The sequence below is a fragment of the Labrus mixtus genome, chromosome 23 (genome assembly GCF_963584025.1).
Source record: "Labrus mixtus chromosome 23, fLabMix1.1, whole genome shotgun sequence".
In the NCBI taxonomy this organism is placed as follows: Eukaryota; Metazoa; Chordata; class Actinopteri; order Labriformes; family Labridae; genus Labrus; species Labrus mixtus.
Window position 1 is genome coordinate 5,423,164 of NC_083634.1, and position 25,285 is coordinate 5,448,448.

The window sequence follows — 25,285 nt, forward strand, 5'->3', positions numbered from 1 at the left end:
AATTAGTTTGAATGTCTCCTTCAGATGAAACTTCTTCTGCTCCTTAAGATGTGACACAGATATTTGGGAATATTCAAATGTAATGTAACTCACAGTTCACATATTCTCCTCCTCCTCTTCAACCAGAGCTCCTCAAATCATGTGTGTGAAGTTTCTTGTTCTAAATCCACTCTGATCCTGTATTTGATCATGCCTATAAACCCCTCTATTTCAGCCCTGCTCAGAACAGGCTGTTTCTGTGTCTGTACCTTGTAACAAATATATAATACCAAATATGATGCAGTCCACAATGAGAGCCTGCTTTGCTGTCACTTAAATTAGTATTTTTTTCATTTTTCCTTTTTCCTCAGTCAGACTTGGATCCAGGGTGCTATGTGGTCTAGATTTAAAAAAGCAGACTTATGTGGGAGAAGTAAAGAGTCCTCTGGTTCTGGCCGCTGAATTTCTACTCCTGACGTTATTTCAGCTCCTCTCAGAAGATCAACATAATAAACTCCTCTCTGCTTCAGGGGGGGTCTTAGCCCCAGTCAGTGCAAAAATAAGAGCCGTCAGTGTTGGTTTGAGTAAACGTTGTTACCACATTTTTATCATTCCTGTGGCACAGCGTGAAGTCTCTGAGCCGAGCAGCTGTACTGTGACGCACGGCTGAAACCACGCTTTGACGCTGTCATCGCATGTCACTCATTTTGACGCTGACGGAAAGTGGGACACAACTTTTTTCAGCTTTGCATAAAAGTCAAATACCTGTCTGAATGTCTGGCTTTGTGTCCGTTTTTTAAAACCTTCTTCTGTATTCTTTGCTGAGCTCCTTGAAGCGTGGTATCACAGGCAGCTGCATACAGATGTGTTTCACTTTCCATCACTCACACTTTCTGTCAGTGACCCACACTGACCTCTGCAGGTTAAAGGTCAACCCTCTGGGCACATGTCGATCAGCTAGCTTTTAGCGCACGCACGGATTCATCCTGCACCTCCTCACACTCCTCATCCTCCTCTCTGTCTCTCTCAGCAGGGGGCGAGATCAGGGTCCAGATTGGAAAGATAAGGAAACAAGTATTAGCTTCAATTAACCTCCGAGCTTATTTGCCTTCAGATATCACATTTCTATCAACAGAGATGTTGAACCAGCTTCTCAGACTCTGTTGTTGTTTGCACCGTGCAGTTACAGTTATTGGTGTCGGTCACATTTAGGACCACTAATCACTGCATAAATATTGACGGGTTGCATTCTGGTTGGCCATTTTGTTATAATATTGTCCCAAGAGACGCTTGTTGCTTCAAAATGATGTTGTTCCCCCTTCAAATATTAGTTTCAAATGTGGATTCAACTGCACAATAACTGCAGTCTGATCGCCTGATAACTGCACTATGTAACTTTGTCGTACGTCTTTACGGGACTCGCTCACACAGCAGCCTTCAGTCTTCCTGTGCAGCACCTTGTAACTCTGTTTTTCTAAGGTGCATGGAGTTGCTGGATTATCTGTGTTATTGTGTAAGGTCCAAGCTAACCTGTAGCAACATAACTTTAATTACAGTGCATCATTTGAGTATTTGCGCCACACGCCCTGATTATGCAGAGCATGTTAATAAACCACAGTCGGCGATGTTTACCTCTCCCTGCAGACTTTTTTCTGAGTATAAAACAACACATACTCAGTAACTCCCCCTCCCCCCCTCCCTTTTTTTGCTCCTGTGTTGGAAGTCCACATCAAATAAAGCTCAGTGAAGTGCAGTGACTCAGAAGAACTGAAAACATGAGTCACAGCTGGATCCCTCCTGCCAAAACTGAGGAAAAAAATCAAGCTCAAACATTTGTGTCCCTAATTGCCTAAATGTCCATGTGGTTTATCTCCTTCTTCTTTCTTCTTAGTTATCGGGACTAAGAAAGGATTTATTGTCTGGCACATGAGACTTTCAGACTCTTTTTGTCTTTCTTTGCAAGGTTTGTTTCAATCATCTTAGATTCCTGATATATCAATATCTCTGTGCTGCATTCGAAGATCTGCAACCTCGCAAATCAGCTTTTGCAAAATAAATCGGCAAGGTAAACGATTATCATGACATTTAAACTACTGCTAAAACACGTTTCCTCCAGCTCTATAGTTTGGACTGATCAGTTTGGTGAATCTCACCTCTGGACATCAGAGCTCACTGTGTCCTCAGCGCTGGCTTTTTCTCCCCGAGGGGAAGCGTCCGTTTTCACCTCCTCCTAAACTCCTCCAGAGCTGCACAGAGACTCTGTTGTGTGTTGCGGTAAACCAAGGCCTGGAGAGAGACGAGACAGAGAGCTACATGCAATCAAGCAATGAATGGATGAGATACACATCAGGAACCAGCGTGCATGTGTGGAGGAGTGCATGCAACATGGTCTTAGAATGAACAACAAAAAACCAGCCTGCAGAATAAAGACTTCCTGACTGAACTTTAGCTGTAGCTATTTGACCCAAACCCAGGTATGTTGGGTTAAAGTTTTGCAACATTCAACTCATCTATCCCCCCGGACCACAGCTCAAAGCAGACCCCACTGTTCTTTTTCTACGTCAGCCTGCCTTTGCCTCAGTTTATACCACTCCTTGTAAACGCACCCTGAAGAAGTTCATCTTCTGAATACTTTGTGCTCTATAGGTATGTTGTCTTTACAAATATACTTATTTGTATTAGGGGGACGTCTGGGGGTCCAGTGTGTTAAAAATAAACACTACTGTACGGGCTGATGAAGAGAAGATTTAGGAGATGAAAACGTTGAGAAACGTCTTTGTATTCATGAACGTCTGCATTTATCAATCCACTGAATCTGACTTGTGTTTGCTGGATGTGACACAGTGAATAAGAAGTGGGTCAGTGAAGCTCTGATGGGGAAGTTGCGTGGCTGAGTTGCGGGTTGGCGGGGGGGGGGGGGGGGGGGTGTAATTACTCCCAATGTTTTAATAACGTCCCAACCAAGCTCACACAAAGGCAGCCATGCACAGTGGACCCCCTGAGCTATTTTTAGATACACCACCAGTGCATGCTGGTACATGCTGGAGGTGTGTGTGTCTGTGTGTAAGTGTGTGTGTGTATATATCCCAGGGACACACAGACACACACTTATACACAGACACTGTGTGTAGGCTGCTGGGGAAGTTCACTTTTGTTGATGAATCTGATTCACAGTTTAGATAGACTTTGTTCTTTGTATCGTCGCCGATGAAGCAGAAGGAGCAACTTGGGGTTAAGTGTCTTTCCCACATCGGACATGTTGCTCCAGGAGCTGGGGATCGAACCCCCGACCTTCTGGGAGATGATCGACTCGACTCTACCACTGAGCCACAGTAGAAATTCTTAAACAGCATTTTTTTGTGACTCATTTCTTCTTCTACTTCTTGAAACAACTTTCACTTCTGAACCCGTTTTGACGTCTGTAACGGTGGCCAGCTGTTCATCGTGTGTGTGTGTGTGTGTGTGTGTGTGTGTGTGTGTGTGTGTGTGTGTCAAGCCAGCAGCTCTGACACAAATAAACGAGCAGTGTTTCTGTGCGGCACACTGACTTTCTTTCACCATACATGAAGTGTGTTAAAGGAGCTTTTTCAGTTCCATGTGCTGCTCTCACTGGAAACACAACGCTGCTGTGAGAACTCGGCTCTGTGTGTGTGTGTGTGTGTGTGTGTGTGTGTGTGTGTGTGTGTGTGTGTGTGTGTGTGTGTGTGTGTGTGTGTGTGTTTCTGTGTGTGATGGTTAAATGGATTTGTGGTTAGACGCCGGTCAGACAGACATATGACTGTAAACTCTTACATGTTGCTCGGCATTTATCAAGTAAACTTCATCCTGAACTACCTTTAGTTTAACACTCAGTTTACTTCATATTAATAATAAAACTACATTTCCTATGAGTAAGGTGTTCACATTGATCAAATGAACCGGACTTTTGGGACATGCGTACTCGGATCCAGGCCCAGGTCCCTAGTTTGAAACCCCCTCTTAAACAGTTCAATGATTCTCTTGCCAGCCAAACACCAGATATTGTGTGTAATGTTGAGTAATGAAATACGTGTGATGAACTTTAAGTATGACCTCAATAAGAGTTCCTAAATGTGCAGCAAACATTCACATGTTTCACTTCAGTTTTAAAAACTTTGTTAACTGGCTCTGGACAAACTGTTCTGCTGCAACACGCTTTGGAAAACAGCTCAATCCAAATGTTTCACATTATTCCGTTTCTCTCAGAGCAATGATTTCATGCCTTCCTTTTAAGGGCCGTGATTGGCTGCCTGCACCCTGCACACATAAACATCCCTACATGTTGCACCCAAGCTGCTGTTAAATAATGGCAGCACAATGGGAGATCCAGTAATCCACCGCAGGCAGCGAGGCTAAGCAGAGCCAGCTGAATGTGTTTTAGTGGGTGTGTGTGTGTGTTTGTGTGTGTTTGTGTGTGTTATTGTGGGCCCTCTGATTGCGTCAGCGCTGCAGGGACGGAAGAAGGACAGATGTGCCAGAAGAGCGGAGAAACTCGGCTCTCTAAAAGTTTTGAGCTGCTCCTTTTTTTCGTTCCCCGTCTGCTCTTTTTTTTATTTTTTTTTTTATCACTCATCCATCTTTCCTCCTCCGTCAGTTCATCCTCGACCTCAAAGCCTAACAGATGTGTTTGTCATGAAACATTTATCAGGGGCGTTGTAGCCTCAGCAATCTGTGCAGATATAAAAGTAAGACCATTCATGGGAAATATGACGACCGGGAGCAGCTGGGAGAGCCTGCAGAAGCCAAAAAATACAATTTTTTTTAAAAAAAGGACGATTTGGACTGAAGAAGAGCATCAGACGAGAAGAAGAATCCAACATTTATCAAAGCAGTTCTGCAGATTAAGACAAACTGATTCAGACTTTAAAGAGAGTGGAGGGAATGACCCAGTAGAGAAAGAGTACGTAATATCTCTGTTTCAGTGCACCCGTGAGAATACACCTTGGAAACATATAAAGTAATGTCCCGGCTGTAACCTGGAAGATAAACAGCAGTTATCAAGGGTAGCAGGCATTGCCCCTTAAAAGGGAATTTTAGTATTTTCAACCAGGGCCCTATTTTCTATTTTCTATACATATTGTGTTTTTTAACTATGAATATGTTCCAAAGCTTCTGAACTTTAAAGTCCAACAGAGGGAAGCCACATCTATGTGTATTTCAGGTGTGTCTTATGCACGGCTCAAATACACACAAACGGTGAAAAACGCTCTCACTGCTTCTCTCCTTCACACACGCACTGCATCACGAAAAACACCAGCTAACTAGCTCGTCACAAAAATGTCAGTTGGAGGTCTGCAGATATTTCCTAGGAGGGGGGGAAGACAGATCAAACAGACATCCATGCTGTTGCCGTGGTGATTTTGTACACTGTCTGTCAGTTTGTGCAAACAGAATAAGGGGAGAAAAAAAAGTCCTTAAATCCGGGGGAAACTCGCTCGTGGCCCTGCTCTCACTGTGCGAATGTGTGTGCAGTCATATGACCCAAAATTCCAAACATGCCAGATGACGGTCATATGGTCAGATGACGGTCGGGAGCAGCTGATCAGGCCGTGATTGGCCGTCGTGCCTCGGTGTGAGCCACATGGTTAACAACATATAATTTGGCTGAAATTTGTCCAGACTTCAAAATGTAATTTGTTTTACAACTAAAAGAATCAGGTCTAAATCATCCTGACATCATTCAGTATACGCCCGACTTATTCATTCTAGTGTTAGGATCTTTTCAGTCAGTATTTGAGTGTGTGTTACTTCACGATGTCAGACTTTTCATGCCTGGTTTAAGAGCGGTCTATAAACTTTGACTTGTTCCTTCCAAGCCCTTCACCCTAATCCTGATAAATACCTGACCCTAACCTCTGACCTGGTCCAAATCTGGCAGTGTGTCTAATCTTAACCCTGAGAACTGATTCGATCTCTTCGTGTGCAGAAGGCCTCCAACCCCGTCCATTTTCAACTCCACAAACACCTGCCTTTGAAGAGGTCAGCATCAGTAGAATGTCTTTATTTCAATATTTCCTTTGTACATTTTGTCCTTGGATTGCACACACTCACTCCTACACACACACACACACACACACACACACACACACACACACACACACACACACACACACACACACACACATATAGAATAAATAACAGCTGTTCTGTGAATCTGCATGGACTCTGTTTCTGTTGCCAAAAGAGAGCAGAGAAGGCGGACAGAAAAGGCGAGGTCAGGACACGACGTGGCCAAGGAGGAGACGACCTGGAGGCTGCAGAGGAGGGATCGTGTTGCAGAGGAAGGATAGAGAAGTCAAATGCTGAATGGAAACAAGAAAAAGACATTTAAACATTATTTAAATGTTTTTAATGCATTTACACACTAAAAATGTTCATCAAAATGTTTAGGAACAGACGATGAACAGCTGGCTTCATTTATGGATTTTATGGTTTGAAAAAAGTTTTTTTTTTTGCATTAGGTAAGATTCTCTCGGGAAAATGACTTGAAGTCTCGGACTGTTTTGGATGTGGTCAAAAAGGGTCGTAGCTGCCGGAGGCTATAGCGTGTCTGTGAGGACTGCAATGTAATCCTTTGGGGCATTTGCAACAGTAAAAAAAAAAAAAATGTGCACAAAGGTTTTAGTAACTTGCACGCGCTTCTTTTTCGATTTAAAGAAATTAACCGGATATAGACGCCATGCCATGACGCCATGACATCACGCTCAGGGTGGGAAGCCCAAATGTTGTTGTTCTTGTGTGTTCCTGTTACACTCTGGGTTTCATTCTTGATAAGGAGAAGTGTTAACGTCGGAAACCTGAGCGACTGTTTTCATTTCAAAGCTTCCTGATTGATGAGAAATGACACAGACAATTTACGTTGCAGCCATTAAAGCCTGTTTCACTTATAGACTGTAAATATTCATGTTTGATGCCTGAGTGACGTCACCCATGTGTTCTTGCAGGGGGTTCTGGAGGCTCAGCAGCAGCAGCCGCCATGTTGGAAATGCTGTCTCATCCTAACTTTCAGTCAACCTAACAACAGGCTGAGAGCTGAGGCGGGTTTTAAACCTCTTGACGAACCGTTACATCACGCCCACCTGTCAATCATGTCAGCTAAGCGTCTAACTATGGACAACATGTATTGTTTATAAAATCAAAACGGAGCCGATTCTAAAAAATTCACCTCCGTACAGTGTGTGCCCATGATGACAAAAACGAATCAAACTTATATCGTTTTTTGAACCAGGCTGTAATCATGTTTATTTATGCTGTTAAAACATGCTTTTCTGAATGGGTGTGTATGTGACTTGCAGTTTGGTTTCACCCAAAAATATAAAGGGAAAAGGGTCCATGTTTAAAAGTGCCAGAGTTCCCCTCAAAACTGCTTCTTTATTTGCTCTGCACAAAGTGATAAAAACCTGTTCCCGCCCCTCTGGTGTGTTTGCTATATGTATATCCTTCAGACATTCCTGGACTCCTCGGAGAAGAGATGCATGTGCAGGGAGGAGTTATTGCATGTGGACATAGTGCAGGTGGCTTCACAATGACTGGATATGCTCTCATCCTGCCCACCATCAATTAGAGCTTTGTTTACTCTGCAGGGCTTTGGGTCCATAGCCAGGGGTCCGCATGTTTAGATAGTCTCTAATGGGCTGCGGGTCATCGTGTAAACTCCCCAGTAAAAGGAAGGAGCGCTGTCTTTATGAGACAAACATAAGCAGGGTTTTTACAAGGAGACGTTTTTTATAGGTTCAAACCAATGAACTTGAGATCCTTACAATAAATCCACATGCTGAAAGCCTTATTGTTTGTAATGATAACAAATACTGGTGCAGGAGGATGAAAATGTCCGCAAATGAAAGGGTCACATCTTCAAGAATAACATCCGGCATGCATTTTGTGTATGTTTGTGTGTGTACATCATGCTCTCTACAAGAAGGCAGGACTGTGTGAGCTTGCGTGTGGATATGATATGTCATCTGCAGAGCTCCAGCTGTTGCACACGCAGCGCCAGAGGACACGAGGCACGGGTCCAGCCGGCTGAGCGCCGCACGCCCATCACTGCAGCCACTCAGCTCCAAGTAGGACAAAACCTATAGAGCCCCTCTGCAGGAGAGGAATGTGCAGCTAACAGCTCATTACACTGTGTATGGACAGCTCTGCATCATACTCAGAGCTGTACGTATGTAATTAGAAATGTTACAGACACACCTTCACAGGCTGCAGGGGGAGGAGTGAGGGAGGGTTTTGCACGATAGAGGAAAAGAAAGGAGCCAAATGTGCACATGAAGCAAATATCTGAGAGCAGATGACATCTCTGCAAACATTTATAGTGTTGGAGTATTTACTGTGGCTCTACTGTTGTGTAACAGCTGAAACTGTGGAATGACATACTCTCTGTCGCCAAGTTACTATGAGAGTGACGTCACTAGACGGCGCCTTGTTTTATCTTTGAGGTGCACTCGTGCCATGGATTGATGTCTGTAACCGAGCTCCTACTTTCCTTTTGCCTCTACAGCGCTCTGGTAAATGGTAAATGGACTTGAGCTTAAATGATGATTTTCTAGTCTTCTGACTACTCAAAACGCTTTAACACCGCAGGTCACACCTCCACATTTACACACTGATGGTAGAGGCTGCTGTGTAGTGAGACCATTAGAAGTAAATAATCCCATTAATTCGCATTCATACGGCGCCAACGAAGCAGCGGGAGCAATTTGGGGTTAAGTGTCTTGACCAAGGACTCATCGAACATGTTGCTGCAGGAGCTGGGGATTGAACCCCCAACCTTCCGGTTGCCGCCCTCTGGGTCTCCATAGACTCTTGTTATAAGTTACACATGGGTATTTTGCTCCTCTCCAATACAAGAGAAAGGAGCATTGAGGAGCACCCGAATAATGCTTCCATGAGTTAAGAGAACATTCTTTCAAATGTAGTACGGGCAAAGGTATGTAAGGTGTCCCTCTAGTCTGTCTCCAAACCCCCCAATGATGAAAAAAGTCCATCCTCTCCGTCTTTTGTCTGCTCCACTTTCCAGAAAATGTGTGCTCAAACAGGCCGTTTGGAGATTTTCCCTTCATGACATCACAAAGGGCAGTAGCCCCTCCCCCAGGTGGGTGACACGCCCACAGCTAGGTGTTTGTTCTGCCCTCTGAGTCTGCCTTCTCACCGTAAACAATAGGACATGGAGCGAGAAAGACCGAGAACACCCGAGCCCTTCCAGAGAGGGGGCGTGGTCAGACACAGCTCATTTACATATTTAAAGGTACAGACACAGAAACAGCCTGTTCTGAGCAGGGCTGAAATAGAAGGGTTTATAGACATGATCAAATACAGGATCAGACTGGATTTAGAACAAGAAACTTCACACACATGTTTTGGGGAGCTCAGAGACTTATTTAAACTGGTTGATGAGGAGGAGAATAGGTGACCTTTAAGTTAAGCACTCAATTAATTTACTTTGTTCCAGTTCTGCAACTACACAAGGACAAACTATCGGGCAAAGTAGCTGAGTTTCCAAATCACATTTAAACTATTCAGGGCCATTCTTCTTCTTTCTTTTCTTCTTCTTCTCAGGCCATTATTCTATCAGGCTCCTGTAATGGGCTCCAGGCCTGTTCCAATGCCATTATTTGATGAACTGTCTTAGTGCCAGCCCGCATACATATTGTACCAATTTAGTCCCAGTGCAACCAATATCAGTTGGTGCATTGTTCCCCTGGGGTGCTCTTCTTAAGTGGTCCAGTCGTTGCATCAGAGATGAAAAAACAATTAAGTCTAATTGCTAATTACAGACTCACAGAAATAAGTTCTCATAGCTGTGGTTAGAGAGCAGACAGAATCATATCAGAGGTGGAGAAGTGATCAGCTTTTTTTTTATGAAAGACGAGTATCTGTCGCTCTCTGTCTCCTACATTCCTCTCTCCTCCCGAAGCAACCAAACCTCCAGACCCAGCCACTGAATATCTAAACTCGAGGTTTCTTCCCGGGATAACAACTGTCTCTACAAATCATCTTTAAGTGATAGAAGGATGTCGGAGCCGTTTAGGCCTTTCTATGAGCGGGCCTGATGCCAGTGCCCACAGTCTCTGTTATGAAACATGACTGTGGTGCTGAGGTCTTTAAATATAAAACCATGAGGCTGTCGGTGTAGACCAGAGGAGACTCGTTAAAGTGACACCCAGTGGGAGTCAAGTGTTGCAACATTTGGCTCCAAAAGCAGCAGGCTGGGCCCCGAGTTAAAAATGGCCACACAGAAACCAACGCTAGTAAAGGGAATTATAGCTTGCATGATTTTCTGTTTGCACGTTTGTGAAAGTGTTAGCTGAATATTACAGTCTTAGAGTTTAATCTAAAGCAGAAGAACATTTACAGTCACAAAGGATTAACTGTGAAGAAGTATCTCTGAAGTACTCAAGATAATGACATGAAGCTCCAGATCAAAAAACAAAACTCTTCTGTGTAAGTTTGTCATCGCCTGTTTCCCCCTGTTAGCATCAGTTTCATTCTGTTAGATTAGATTTGTGTCTTTGGAAGATATAACTCCTGTTATTGAGGGTTTAGTAAATACTTCTGAGGTTCTTTCTTGTTGCTTCACAGATCAGACACAATCTAACAACAGAGAAAAAGACAGAAGAAAACATTTAGGCTAAACACGGCAGCTAAAGCAGCTAAAGCAGCTAAAGAGGACCTAGCATAGCCTGAGTCTCTTAAAGCTCGGGAGGAGACATGAATATGATCTGTTTTTTTAAAGAACGTGCACTTTCTATTTCATGCACCCATTTTATAAGGACGGCCTGCTGCGCCTCCCCAAACCTTCAGCGAGGTGATCGGGCACTTCTACCACCCGACGTCCCTGACTCCCAGCCTCCCCCATCAGACTGTGTCGTCCCCACAACCACCGCCGTCCTCATTCATACACGGCCTGCTCCGACCTCCACCTCAGCGGCAGGGGCGTCTCACCCGTGGGTGTTGTGGGTGTTGCGACACCCACACTTTCACTGAAACATATTTTCATCCCCCACACTTTTTATTTACTTTACACACAGCATGGAGATCTTTACATTTTTTCCTCTTGGTTGTTCTTTTAGCTGTATTTATTTACTCCCGTAACTTTACGATAGCGGAAGTCCCCTTTGCAGTTTTTCTAAATAAAAGCACATTTTATATGAAGACTGGAAATAAAGAGACTGAGGCATATGGTAATAAGAAAAGCAAAATAAAAGCATCACATAGAGCAGTTTTGAATCTTGTTTTTAGAGCTAACTGGGTTACTCACAATGGATGTTCATAAAATTAGTGTCTAATTATCTTTTGTAACTTTGTCTTGTTGTGTGATGTGTCAGCTAACATTAGTTATTGGACTTTAAATGAAACAGAATGTGTTGATTTGCTAGAGGGTGGTAATATATTAGCATTAGAACACCCGCACTTTTAAAATCGCTGCTCCACCCCTGCTCAGCAGTGAGGAAGTGTGGACAACAGGAACGTGAGCAATACAAAGAAGAAATCCTTCCTGCATATGATCCCATCTGCTCTTTTGTAAAGCGTCTCCAGATTACACTTGCTTTTCAAATAATGATTGATTGATATAAAAAAAAATGGACGACTGAGAACCTACACAGACATCATTATTAAGAGGAGCTGCTGGAGCTTTATGTATTTTTGCTCATGGACATTCAAACACTGAACATGTCATATTTTCTGTTAATTTATGACATTTAACAGTATTTTAAAGATCTAAGGACTTAAAGCAGTTAAAAAGAGAGAGCTGGAGGTTGAACAAGCAGAGGAGGACACTTACATGTTGGTATTTGACGGCTTATGCAGCACACATCTCAGTCCTTTCAGCTGAGGGTTACAGGGTTTCAGGGGGCTTTTTGAGGGTTCAGTGATGAATGCTAACACGCCTGTGGTTGGGAAAAGACTTGTCAATGAACAGCTCAGGTTGTGAAATATGTTTTCTATGATGACTTCACTGCCGAGGGTTTGAACACTCATCACTTCCTCCAGCTGGCAGGAATACAGTGGAGTTTTGTTTTTTTCTCGGAGCAGAGAGGAGATTTTCTTACGTGAATAACCACTCAGCTTTAATGAGATTACTTTACTGGATATAAAGTGTACTAACGGTTTTACAATTCTACAATTCATTAAGCAGACTTTTATCCAAAGTGATGAACATCAGAGAGTAAGAATAACACAAGGGCACCTCGGCAGTGCTCGGGAAGAGCCCTAGCACCTCTCCTGCTACCAATTACCATATTTTGGTACGTACTGGGACTTAAACCGGCCACCCTCTAGTTCCTAACACAAGTCCCATGCAGACTGAGCTAATGCCACCCCCAATATATACTTTATACTTCACCAGCAGACGTGTAGATGTGTGGAAGATATTGAACATGCTGTACATGCATTTAAATTAATGTGATATATATTTTTTGTAATTGAATTTTGTTCTAATAAAGTCCTTTTTTGCTGTAAGACTACAGTCTATGTATAAGATCCATGTTTAAACTCCTAAATTAGTGGGCCAACTTTGTAAATCTTTTTTTAATTTATTTAATCTTAAGGAAATATGTTGTATCCATTTTGGTTTTAGTTAAGAGACTATTCTCTTTCGTGAGTCTGTAATATTAACATAAAGAGCAATCGTATGAATAGCCTTGCGCTGCCCTCTAGTGGCCGCAGATTGTTAACTGAGTGTGACTCGTCACCAGACATGCGACAAAATACCACGCATGCGCAGTAGCATCGGGTCGACAAAATTCAAACTGGACGGCGGGTAGTTGAGGCAGACTGAAAAAAAGAAAAACAAAAAAGGCGTCGTTGTCGAGGATTTAACCAAAAGTTAAGGAAAATGACGAGCACATTGAAAGGAATCACTCTGAAGGGAAGCGCGGAGCTCGTTGCCGATTTCTTCTGTAAGTGTTTTTTAAATGATTGTTGTGTTTTTTTCCGAGCAGTTCATTGTAGTTTAGCTACATGCTACAGGGCCTGTTAGTGTCGTTTCATAACACTCAAGTCAGATATATATACTTAGCAAAACAACATGTTAAACATCAAACTAAGAGTGTTTACCCTTTCGTCTTCATGTTAGCATGAATCCAATCTAGCTTTTGTTAAACTTTAAGTTTTAAACTACAACGTGTCTACAGTGAAGAAGAGCACCGCCCACTTCTCCTCTTCCTCTTCCTCTGTTGATTAAACTGTCCCATGTTAAACACATTGTTTGTCAAATATATGCCGAATTCACCAGAAGACCTTAAAGTTACCAGGAAGAAGGTTTTCTATATCCTGGAGTTTTTTATTGTGCTAGTAAACATGGCCACATCACAATTTAGTCGATCCGTGAACGAGGTTCAGCAGCTCAGCGTTACTATAGCGATGAGCTGAAACCAGACCTAACCCGATTTATGACAAAGGAAAAAAAGAAAATAATATATTATTAAAAACATATTTAATATTATAATATTATCAAAAAATTATAATATTAAATATTATTTAAATATTATATTATTATTATTATATTTATAATATATAATATTATAAATATTTAAAAAATAATAACATAAACAACATTCAAAACACACTTAAACCAACCACTAACAATACCATCTAAGAATAAATATAAAAATGGCAAAAACCTGAAATTTGGCATACTGTTATCTGCTCTGAGCGTCTTTCAGTGTTACATTTGCTCTGAAGCCTCTGACTACAGTTTGTTTAGTTTTTTACAACAGTTTATCATCTTTCCTCTTAATTTCACGTTGCAGTATTAGTATCGTTCTAAAATTATTTTTGTCATTTTTTTCCACCTCCAGCGTTCGGCATCAACAGCATCCTGTACCAGCGAGGCATCTATCCTCCAGAGACGTTCACCAGAGTCACAAATTATGATATGAGCCTTCATCTGACCACAGACCCCAAACTGAAGAACTACCTGACCAACGTGGTGTCTCAACTCAAAGGTAACCTCGGTGCATTAAAAAGACCGAACAGATTCACAGAATCCAGTGATTTAAACTGAACTGAGTTATGACGCTGTGTACGTCCTCGATCCCTCTCCTGAGAGATTTCAAATGTGAGACAGCATTAAGGAAAAGAGTCCTGACTCTCTGATGAAGAAGAGCTGCAGCTGAAATGCTCCATCATGTTCCAAGTTAACGTCTGTCTTGTGTTTTCTCAGAGTGGCTGTTTGAGTGCACCGTGCAGAAGCTGGTTTTGGTGATCACGTGTCTGGAGACCAACGAGGTGCTGGAGAGATGGCAGTTTGATATCGAGTGTGACAAGTCGGCCAAGGAGAGCAGGTCAGATATCACACCGACCACACGTCCCTGTAATATGACATCATACTCCTGAAGCATTTCACTGTGTGTGAGACCCGGTTACTATAAAGTTCTGATAATTAAGGATAATACTTATGGTGTTCTTGCAGTAGTTAATTGCCCAGTTTGACAACAAATATTTGAGTGCTCGGGGAGTTGTAATCATCCAATCAGGGTCGAGCATGTCGCATCCAAGACACTTCATGAAGCTGAACTCTTGTGATAATCTGTATTTTACAGCTGAAACTCATAAATACATTTCAGTCAGAGAACGATCAGTATGTTTGTCACAGATGAAGAAATGGTAAAAATGGCTACCTGTAAGTTCTTTACTCAACACAGATGTAGAATCACCAGGACTACATTAACCACTGTTCTCTTGTGCTCTCCAGTGCTCCCAGAGAGAAGTCCATAAAGACGATTCAGGATGAGATCCGCTCTGTGATCAGACAGGTCACCGCCACTGTGACGTTCCTGCCGCTGCTCGAGACGCCGTGTGAGTAACCCCGCAGCTGTGTCTCTTCTACCCACAGACTGAGCTCTTCTTTTTATTTACTCACCCTCTGCCTCTCGCCTCCGTCCTCTCCAGGTGCCTTTGACCTCCTCATCTACACCGACAAAGACCTGGAGGTCCCTGAAAAGTGGGAGGAGTCCGGTCCGCAGATCATCGACCAATCGGAGGAGGTGCGTCTTCGCTCCTTCACCACCTCCATCCACAAGGTGAACAGCATGGTGGCGTACAAGAAGACGGATTAGCTTTAAACCTCACAAGCTGTAAATATCACCGACCACTAGCCCCCTCGTAGAAACCTGTCGATTTTACACCGCCCTGTCCTACCTCACCGTCTGCGTCTCTGTTCAGTTTTTCTTTACTTCACCTTTTGAGAAGAAGCGTGCAGCGTCCTGTTCTGTCCGCTCTGATGTAAATATTTCTCAAGAACACTTATCGAACTGTTAAGACAAGAAGAGTTGTTCCTAAGTGTTTCTCCCTTTCTCTCTGTTTTAGAAGCGAGTGGTTTGTTTGTTCTACTTTTATAAAAATGTCTCAAATAAAATGTCTTTCACAAAGATGTTTTTTCTCTCTCTGTATTTACTGATGTTCACCACTAGGGGGCAGTGCAAGCTTAAGTATCAGGGGGGGTTCTGTTGGTTTGCAGAGAAACACCATAATGAAAACCTATTTTTAAAAACTTGTTCAAGAGTCACAAATGTGAGTGAACAGTTTAGATCAGATCAACACATTTTAAGTCTCTTGAGTTATGTTAGATGAAAAGAAATGTTTTCTTTTAAAGTGACTTTAACGGTCCAATCAGTGAGATGTGTAGTGAGTGAAATGATAAAGTGAGCTTACTGTCTGATGAGACATTAAGGAAACATGCTATGTTGAAGTGCTGGCTTCTCTGACAACAATGCAGCAGCCAGTATGTCCTCCTTCTAACTTTAGATTCTGCTCCTGAATGCTCTGGATTTGTTTGGACCAGAGAAGGTAGACTGTTTTAAGGCCCCCCCACACGGCCATTTTGGACGCCCCTCAGTTTGTCAGATATGAGAGCAGTTATCAGGTCAACAGGTGTTGCAGTGATGGAAGCGGGTCAAGAGAAGTGGTTCAGATAGAAGTGATTGTACCCGACCTAAAAAGCCTCTGCATGTTTCTAATAAGCTCCACGAGCAGAAACGTGCTCAAACTAGGATCAATATTGGAGATGCTTTTGAAAAATGGAGAGAGGTTAGAACACAGAAAGGTTTACAGACCGATGCAGAGCTGGATAAACACTGAAGCTTCAGTGTCCACCACATGGTGACCTGTGTGAAACTGTTGGTTTGTGCTGATTTTGTCGCCCCCCTGTGGACAAAGCTGTACCTCTTACCTCTGAGTGTATTTAACAGTAAAAATCTCATCTTGCTGACTTTTAACAGACAAACAAGTGTGAATAAATTCAATTGACAAAGCAAACAAAGACTGTTTGCAGCATGACATAATAATCATTGAGCGTGTTCACATGGACTTGAGCTTCTCTGTTATGATCCTCATCCTGGTTTTAATCATCTTCAGGATGTGGTGTTAACATCCACACAGAGAAACCTGCTTCTTCATATCCCTGTGTGCATGATGAATACTAGTATCCTGGTTTCTGATTAGTGCCTGTGATGTTTATTTTTTACAACACAAACTGCAGCCATTTTTAAACCTGAGAATAATGAGACCACTGTGGCTCAGCTCTATGACAACATGGTGTTGCAGGTAGGGCGTATCCACCTCATTTCCAGCAACAAATTAAATTCATAATTTCATAACCAAAAGACAAAAGTGAGTTTCTTTGTGGCTCCAGAAGGGAGCGGCCATCATGTTTGTAAATAGACTTGAGCTTGTAATGTGTTTTTCTAGTCTTAAAAGATCTTTTACACCACAGGTCACACCTACACATTCACACACTCATGGTAGAGGCTGCTGAGTAAAGAGACCATCAGAAGTAACTAATCCATTCATACACATTCACATGTTGCTGACAAAGCAGAAGGAGCAACTCTGGGTTAAGTGTCTTGACCAAGGACACATTGACATGTGGCTGCAGGAGCTGGGGATCTAACCTTTGACCTTCCGGTTGAGAGGCAACCGACTCTACCACTCACCCACAGCCGCCCCAAGTTTTGCTGATGCATTACTTGACTGCGGCCGCGCCGGTGCAGGAAGTCAGCAGCTGTCAGAAACCGAGGTAAGCCGTGTACTTGCCACTGTATCCCGTTTTCTTTCCGAGTCATCCAGGAAGCGAAAACAAGTTTGAGTTTCTTACTTTTCTGTAACCTGTCATCAGGTGTAGTATTCAGATCTTCCAGGTGAGTTTTCTTTCCTTCATGAACTTTTCAAACTGACCGTGAAGAAACCTCCCAGGTGACAATGATGATTGCACCTGTTCCAAAGGTGAAAATCACTGAAGATCACACTCGTTAACTGGATCACCTGGGCCCGGATGTTCAAAGGGTTTAATCCAGATAAAAAGATCTGTGTTTGGCTGATCCAGGTACAGACTTTTAATTATCACCAAACCCACATAACCCCTGCTTACACATAGACTTAAATATCCTCACAGCTGCTTTGAATTAGTTATCTAATGTTTGACGATGATGTTTTTTTTATTTTTTTATAATAATAATAATTATAATTATAAATAATAATAATTTATTGATCCTGTGAGGGGAAATTTGTTTTTACACTCTGTCTAGTTAACATGCTACACAAACACAGGCCGAAATACACAAACAGGATCCTATGGACATGCATTGATGGAGGGGTCTCGGAGTGGGGGGGCTGCCCACGGTGGGCGCTCCTGGGCTGGTGGGTGCCTTGCTCAAGGGCACCTCGGCGGTGCTCAGGAGGTGGACTGGCGCCTCTCCAGCTACCAGACCAATTTCCGGACTTGGTCCGTGCCGGGACTTGAGCCGGCGACCCTCCGATTCCCAACCCAGGTCCCTACAGACTGAGCTACTGCCGCCCTTTCTGCCTTTATTCTAGAGACAAGATGGTCAGAAATCTTGGAGAGAGAGTTGGGAATGACATGTGGGAGGGGAGCCACAGGTCGGATTCGAGCCTGGGCCGCCTGCTTGGAGGACTGCAGCCTCCGTACAAGGGGCGTGTGCACTAACCATTACGCTACCAGCACCCCTGATGAAGATGCTTTTTGGTGATTTTATTAGAACCCCTATATTTGCACCTCATCAACTTTGTCATGGAAGCAAAAAAAAGCAAATTATGATTTATATGTGTCTTAAAATATCAACAACCGGGAGGCGGATGGCCTAGCGGTTCTGTGGAGCACCCCATGCACGGAGGCTGCAGTCCTGGTCGCAGTGGCTGTGGGTTCAAATCTGACCTCGGCCCAAGTAGTAGCAGAGATAACTCCCATGATTCCCCACCAGTCTCGATGTCATCTTTTGTTCTTGTTTTGATTGAGAGCCCCCTGGTGGTGGAATATACATACTGCGCATTTAATGCAAGCGCCATCAAAGTTCTCAGTCGTTATAAAAAAAGTTGTTTCTCTTTTATCCAGGTAAATCTTATTATACAGATAAGATATAAAATCCAACTCTTGTAGGGAAAAAAGAAAGAGGACAAATAAGATTTTCTGTCTTTTAATCGTGAATCGGTCCTATTGTATCACAACAAGGCAGTGGAAAAAATCTGGACCCATTTTCACGTGAAATGTCAGGCCTAGTCTTTGGCTCCTTTACATTTTGAACAAAAAAAATCAATCATAAAACACAAAACATTACATTTCAAAGTGTCATCTGACGGAGTCGTTACTAAGAGAAGTCCTTCAGAAAGCAGACGAGAATCGGCTTAAAAGGTAAGAAAACTACATTTCCTGTGCGCCCGTACAATATAGAAACTCTAATAAATATACAAAAGAGAAATAAATATGCAATAGTAAAGACGACGAGTGAAAAATGGTACAAAAGACTCAAACTCTGGTAGGCTGTGTGTGTGTGTGTGTGTGTGTGTGTGTGTGTGTGTGTGTGTGATAAAACCATCAGAACTGTGACACCATGGAAAGATTATATAAAGATCTGAATCCCACTGAGACGGTTCTGATCCGCACACATCTGAACCAATCAGTGTTCACTTAAACCCCGCCCCCTGTGAGAGCCTGTGGGCCTTTCTCAAACCTCCCACTACACCCCCCTCCTTCCACACTCCCACTACGTCTTGCTCCCTCCCGTGGAGAGTCTGCCACTAGTGTTGTCGTACTCGAGTTCGGTCTCTAGACCACTTTTTGAAGGTCTTGGTCTCGTCTTGGAATTGAAAGCATTTTTACTCTGTCTTGTCTCGGTCTCGGTCTCAGACTGGGCGGACTCCTGATTTTAAGTCAAGACCACCACTGATTGGCTATTTACTTCTTTTAACTTCCATTCATTTGTAGTTTGATTTGTATCCCCCGGTTACGGCCCCAACCTTCCCGGTGTTACGGTCTAAGTGAGTGACACGCCCTCTACACACATGATGATTTCTCACTGATATTTATGGTCTTGTCTCGGAGCACTCTGGTCTCAAGTATATCTTAGTCTTGGTTAGTGTGATCTTGACTACAACACTATCCACCGCATTAAGTCCTCGTTCCACACGTAGACGGGTATTTTTGAAAACAGACGTTTTGACCTTTCAAACACAAACCGTGTTTTAAGTCACTGAAAACTCTCATTTTGTAAAACTCATTCCAGGGTGAAGATGTTCAGAAACTCAGTTTAAGGTGTTTCTGTGTCGACAGGAAAACAGAGTTTTGTTCTTGTGACGTCACGCTGTGCGCCGGTTTCTCCTCCGTGTGACGTCTTCAGTTTTGTTTCCATGAGATTAGTGCGATGGCAGACTTCACCAAACTAGCGCTGATGCTAACGTTGCTAACTGGACTTTTTACATGCTGACACATACACACACAGTTACTCTCCCACTATGTTAACGAGCAGAGGCGCCTGATTGGACGACTTTGTAAAATGAAACGGTCACTGCAGAGGAATGGTGAGAACCTTTTAGATGGTTGTTGACTTGGCGTGCTGTTGACAGCCCTAACAGTGCGTTTTGCATTTTCATGTGGATGAAGATGTGTTTGAGAACTGAGCGTGTGGGCGGGATTATCTTTTTAAAAAAAAGGCGTTTAAAAAAATACCCGCCTACGTGTGCTTTTAAATAAGACAAAAAACTAAGTATCATTCTGATGTAAATATCAAAAAGTCTGATTTTGATGAGTCTGCACAGCCATGTTTATGCAGACAAGTTATTTTTTGAGTGACATAAATCACCTTTCCATAAAGTTCCTTTTTCTGCGGGAGTGAGGGGGAGTTGGTCCCAAAGCGTTCTGCTGTATTTACCCCCTCCACCTTAACGAGGGTCGCTTCATTCAACTGAGGGCGGGACGTCAGGCCGAGTTCAATGAGTGTGGAGGGAGCGATCTGAGAAAGGCCATGTGTGCGCGTGTGTGTGTGTGCGTGTGTTTGTGTATGTGTGCGTGTGTTTGTGAGTCTTCAGGGTGAAAGCCACTCTGTGCAAAAATAAAAATGGCTATGGTAATAAATATAGCTTAGTGCTGACTCTTCTCTGATCAGTGAGGACAGGAAGACGAGTGTCACAAAAGTTCAGTGAAATGAGCAGATGAGACGAGGATCATTACCGTTCTAAATACATGACATCATTCTGTTCACTAGTTCAACTTGTTAAACATGTTTATGTGACATCTTGGGTCGATTTTCTAATCTTTAGAAGAAAAACAAACATGGAGGACGAGCGACGTCGTCAGCTGGCTGTCCTGGCGTGTGTTCAGTTCTGCTGCCAAAAACAAAAATTGAGACATAGAATACGGATTGTAATCCTGGCTGAGCAGACGCAGACGTGCTTTACACAACATCCGATTGGTGACGCTTCGCGGTCTGCTGCTCTCATTGGCTCTTCCGTGTATTCCGTGGGGGGAAGCCCGATATGTATCATAAATATCAAACAAGGTCATGAAGGCTCTTACTCGATCGGGAGCAGGAAAATAATCGTATTGACATCGAACCCTGGAGGGTTATTTGGACGAATAATTGCTTGAGACTAGCCCTGAATTAGGCCACGCCCCTCGACCGTTGTGGGGGACAAAATGGGCCGAAAATGGTCTCATGTGTAGCCAGTCGATTTGCAGTTATGGCCATTATCTAACAGTGTTAACAGTGACTTTTACAATTTGGAAACATGGTGACATTGCGAAAAAGAAAGTCAGTGAAGTGAGGGATCTTTGCGTCGGCTCGAATAGTTGATCAACATTGAGATTCTTTTGATGTCTTAATGCATCAACCAAACCCCTTTCATAAAACGACCACTTTAAAAGTGTTTCGCTCGTTGTTTTGCAGACAGACCGGACAAATCATGAATTCAACTTTCAGCATCCTTCTGACATATTTACTGTAATAAGCAGAGGAGAGGCTTCTTATTTAGACTTCCTACAGCTGTGATAAACCAGGTTTTATCCTGCATGTCTCGCTAGGTCTGTTAGCATGCCGTCATTGTCCATTTCCGCTCGTTAGCTTTGAGTTCAAACTTGATTAAAGTCTGACTTCTGGCATTGTTTTAAGTCATCTTCAGTCAAACTGCTACAAAGGGATTTATGTGATGGGGAAACCTTTTAAGTTCAGTCAGTGGGGATGGATTATGAAACTACTTTAAGACCCAAGATGTAAGAAAGCTATCAAAGTGAATTTGATCCTGCACTAAATCTGTTGTTTTTCTCCTTGTAGGGAGATGTGTGGTTGGTTCTTTCCATGCACAAAACCTGATATCTGTCCTTCAAGGTGTCGCGCTTATTTCATGAATTTTTGTGAGACCATGTTGTGCAGGGTGAACCTCCGACATCTGTGTAGTTGAGGCTGGTGTGTAGCGATCACATCAAGTCATTGACGAGCCCTTTCTCACACTCCTCGGCCAAAAGCTTCCAATGCTGCCGGTTCTCCTGGCACCCCTCCAACAACGGGGAGCAGAACTCCGACATTCCAGCCAAAGTCTGTGACAAACACAAGAAGGAGATTACATTTAATGAGTACTGACTTTAAGCTCAAAGACTTTTTCTTGTCACAAAGTTTTCTCACACTGGAGGAAGGCAAACAGCATGTATAGCTAAGTGGAAAATAACAGGATGAAAGAGGAGGAGACAATATCTCTATATCTGTCTCTTATTTTACATCGGAAAGGCTTAAGTGGTAGAGTTGGTTGTTTCTCAACTGGAAGGTCGGGTGCTCCTGCAGCCACATGTCGATTTGTCCTCGGGTAAGACACTTTAACCCAAGTTGCTCCCGAGACAAGATTTTGTCTTTCTTTCAGCTTTTTTAGATTTAATTTAAAAATGAAAGTCAAAATCTTTGTTCTCAACATTTTGACAATATCCTCGTACTGCTAAATATTCAAGAAAACTCTCCCTTTTCCCTGGAAATAATATTGAAGGATGGACTTCATTCTTATCATTTAAACTTCTCATATCCTCCTCATGTTCTCATTTCATGTTGTCAGTCTGAGAAACCTTTAGAGCAGCTCTGCATGATCTGCAGCTCAAAAAAACTCCTAATTTATCTGATACTGACGTCAGTAAAAACTGTTATTTCAGCCTCTGCCTGAAACGGTTTGTTTCAGCTGCTGTCTCTTTAAAACCCCCCTCCCAACGTGCCCACTCTTCTGGTTGGAAACCTTCAGCGGGGCAGAACGCTGCAGGGCTGCCAGGGGAGGGCTGCTCTCCAGCGCAGGGAGAAGAGAGTCTATGTAAGAGGTTTCACCGGCTTATATTGAGGGTTGAAGCCGTGGTGAAATTCTTGGTTTCATGTCGGGGAACTATCGTGCGATTTGCAGAATAAGCTTTTTAGCGCCCTCTGCAGACTCATCCTGGGATTACTCCAACATACGTATACCTCGTGATCTGAAATTTTGCCCACGTTTAATTTGGACATCCAGCATTGTGACACTAAATGTGAGTTTTAAAATAAGGAATCAGCAGAATAGATTAACTTTAAACCTCACTTCTTCCTGATTTCTGGCTCAAATTCTCCTTTATACACAAATGTCTGCTGTAGCCATAAGCAAAAAAGTCTTTCCCAGCTCTTCATTTGGTTCAGATGTTTCCAGAGAAATAAAAAAAAAAACAGCGACAACCACAAGTGAATTACCTCATATAACTGAGTACAGATGGCATCAATAAAGGACACTTGCATGCTGGGAATCTTATCTCTCTTCTCACGATTCATCAGGTCCTAAAGTGAAAGAGAGAAAGTTAGAAACATGACATGAATGACATGAAGAACAAAAATGTAGAGACTGAAAAAATGTCTCCAGTTTAACAGCTTCAAACATTTTTAGTTTGTTCAGCGTATTTAACATTCATCACCTACTGGGACCCAGAACAATTAAAGTGTGAGAATTTGAGTGGTTTCAGGACAAATTAAGTCTTAGGTAAACTTGCAGTGATACAGTTCAGTGTAATAAATAGTGTCTTAATGACAAAAACCAGGAAAAAGCACATTGTCATTAAACCATAAAGGCTCCAAATCAGACCCCTGAGGCACCCCACAGCTTGTGATGTTCTCATTAGTAGAAGAAGTCGCCTCTGAGTGACACGCTGCACTTACGCTGGGCTCAATGTTGAGCTCTCGTCGCTCCTTATCCCCCTGTTCAAAGAACTCAGTGGCCACCAGCTCAGCAATCTGCACCAGAGAAAAGAAACTGAGGTCATACAAAGACCTTAACCCAAACAGGAAATTCTGTTTACTGTCAGTTGATGATAAACTTAAAAAAACAAGATGAGACAAAACATCAAGAACTTTTCAAACATTATTAACACTGATATCAATTATTTTCTTTTCCACTTGGCAACACCATCTACTTATTTCCCTCCAGCATAGGGCTGGAATATATATATATATATATATATATATATATACATATATTTATTTTGTGTACAGGAAACCATGTTGATTGAATCTGAGCGTATTATGTTGGAGTTGGAGCTTATAAAAAGAGTTCTTTCTTCTGCAGAATTTTGATTGACACCTGAAATGCAAATGCAGGAACTATGATGCTACCCAGCGGACCAATCACAGAGCTTGCTGTCAGCATTGTTTTGACATGTACCGAGGAGAGGTGCAGGTCAGGTAACATCTTCTGCGTAGGTGCAGGGTGATGCTAACCTACAGTGTTGCTTGACGCAGAAGTATAAACCAGGATTGAGAGGGTTAACCCAGGCTAAATATCTTGAGAGGTGAATCGAGGATAAATCAGCTTCTGGAGTCTGAGCCCGGCTTAAGGTTGCAGAGATTCCACTTTTCCAACTAAGCTTCACATCACTGTCAGATCACTGTGAGATATTTATCAGTTTCAGGAGGATGTGTGACGTTTAAAAAATGCCGAACACAACTGCTTTTGTCGTGACCTCAGAAACTCTCTGGCATATCCGTGACAGAAAGTTTAACGATCCTCCCAGGAGGCTGATTTGAAGCGTCTTGGTCAAACTGTGAAACAACTTGAAAAGAACAGAAGAGACACGCACAGGCAAAGTTTATGAAGACGGCAAGAAAGAAAACACGCAGCATTCGAGCACTGTGAAGAAAAACAGGCAAAAAGTGCAGTAAAGAAACAGCACGAGATGTGGAATTTAAGAAACATGTGAAGAACAAAACAAAGTAAAACGAGGTCTGGCAAAAGAGTCAAAGTCAGTCTAAGTTAATGTTCTCCGTCTGTTTATGGAGAGGAAAATGAGATCTGACTGCAGCCTGGCGCTCCAATCAGCATCACTCTGTGTGTGTGTGTGTGTGTGTGTGTGTGTGTGTGTGTGTGTGTGTGTGTGTGTGTGTGTGTGTGTGTGTGTGTGTGTGTGTGTGTGTGTGTGCGTGTGTGTGTGTGTGTGTTGAAGCCATCTGCAGCTCGCTGATTGACTGTGTAATCAAGGCTCAGTGTTACAGAGCTGCAGGGAGACGGAGAGAGGGAGTCTATTCTAGCCGACTTAAACTAACACTTAGCATGAGGCAAATGTTCACCGCTGAGGCTAATTAACCCTGTCTTTATTTACTTACCCTCATGTCTGTCAAAACACAGAAGACTTTTTGTCTGCATAGCAAAGTGAGCGAGCTCCGAGTTAAAACAACTTCACCGCTTCATTAGACTCCAACAACAGCAGAAAGACCTGCGGCTGCGTTTATGAGAACATGCAAACTGTTGATTCTGGAGGATGCTTCCACAAACCTCAGCCAGGTTTTTATCATCAGGCTGAAGAAAAGTTGGGTCCACTGATCATTTGCAGGTTGATTTTGGTATTTTTAAGACCTGGATCTTATTATTCTAAATACGTGGGGGTCTTATCTTCTAGGAAATAAAAGTTTTGGGATAAGTATTGTGGATTTCTTCAGCCGACAGTTACAACATAGGCTGTAATAGCTTAATGAGTGGCCCTTAATGGCCTGTGTCCACTGAGACCGAGTATTTGCTT

General features: G+C 42.8%; 2 protein-coding genes and 1 long non-coding RNA gene across 6 annotated transcripts in view; 1 reads left to right on the plus strand and 2 right to left on the minus strand.

The window, feature by feature from the left end:
• Nucleotides 1–5,982: 5,982 nt before the first annotated feature.
• LOC132958843 (uncharacterized) lies at nt 5,983–12,319 on the minus strand. Its single transcript, XR_009666844.1, has 2 exons — nt 11,783–12,319; nt 5,983–6,299 (listed from the first exon to the last, which is right to left on the minus strand). It is a non-coding gene; the product is annotated as an uncharacterized LOC132958843 (long non-coding RNA).
• Nucleotides 12,320–12,717: 398 nt separating this feature from the next.
• On the plus strand, nt 12,718–15,373 carry mad2l1 (MAD2 mitotic arrest deficient-like 1 (yeast)). The gene is made up of 5 exons (XM_061031417.1): nt 12,718–12,899; nt 13,800–13,946; nt 14,165–14,285; nt 14,696–14,799; nt 14,893–15,373. The coding sequence occupies exons 1-5, from the start codon at nt 12,836–12,838 to the stop codon at nt 15,057–15,059; spliced, it is 603 nt and encodes a 200-aa protein (XP_060887400.1). The 5' UTR covers nt 12,718–12,835; the 3' UTR covers nt 15,060–15,373.
• Nucleotides 15,374–18,415: 3,042 nt separating this feature from the next.
• pde5ab (phosphodiesterase 5A, cGMP-specific, b) overlaps nt 18,416–25,285 on the minus strand; it is a 75,866-nt gene continuing 68,996 nt past the window's right edge. For all 4 annotated transcript variants that reach the window (XM_061031360.1, XM_061031361.1, XM_061031359.1 and 1 more), the window contains exons 20-22: nt 23,433–23,507; nt 22,974–23,057; nt 18,416–21,823 (exon numbers count right to left, since the gene is read on the minus strand). In XM_061031360.1, the coding sequence (XP_060887343.1) occupies nt 21,704–21,823; nt 22,974–23,057; nt 23,433–23,507 (279 nt within the window). In that variant the 3' untranslated portion in view covers nt 18,416–21,703. The remainder of the gene's footprint in view (nt 21,824–22,973; nt 23,058–23,432; nt 23,508–25,285) is intronic.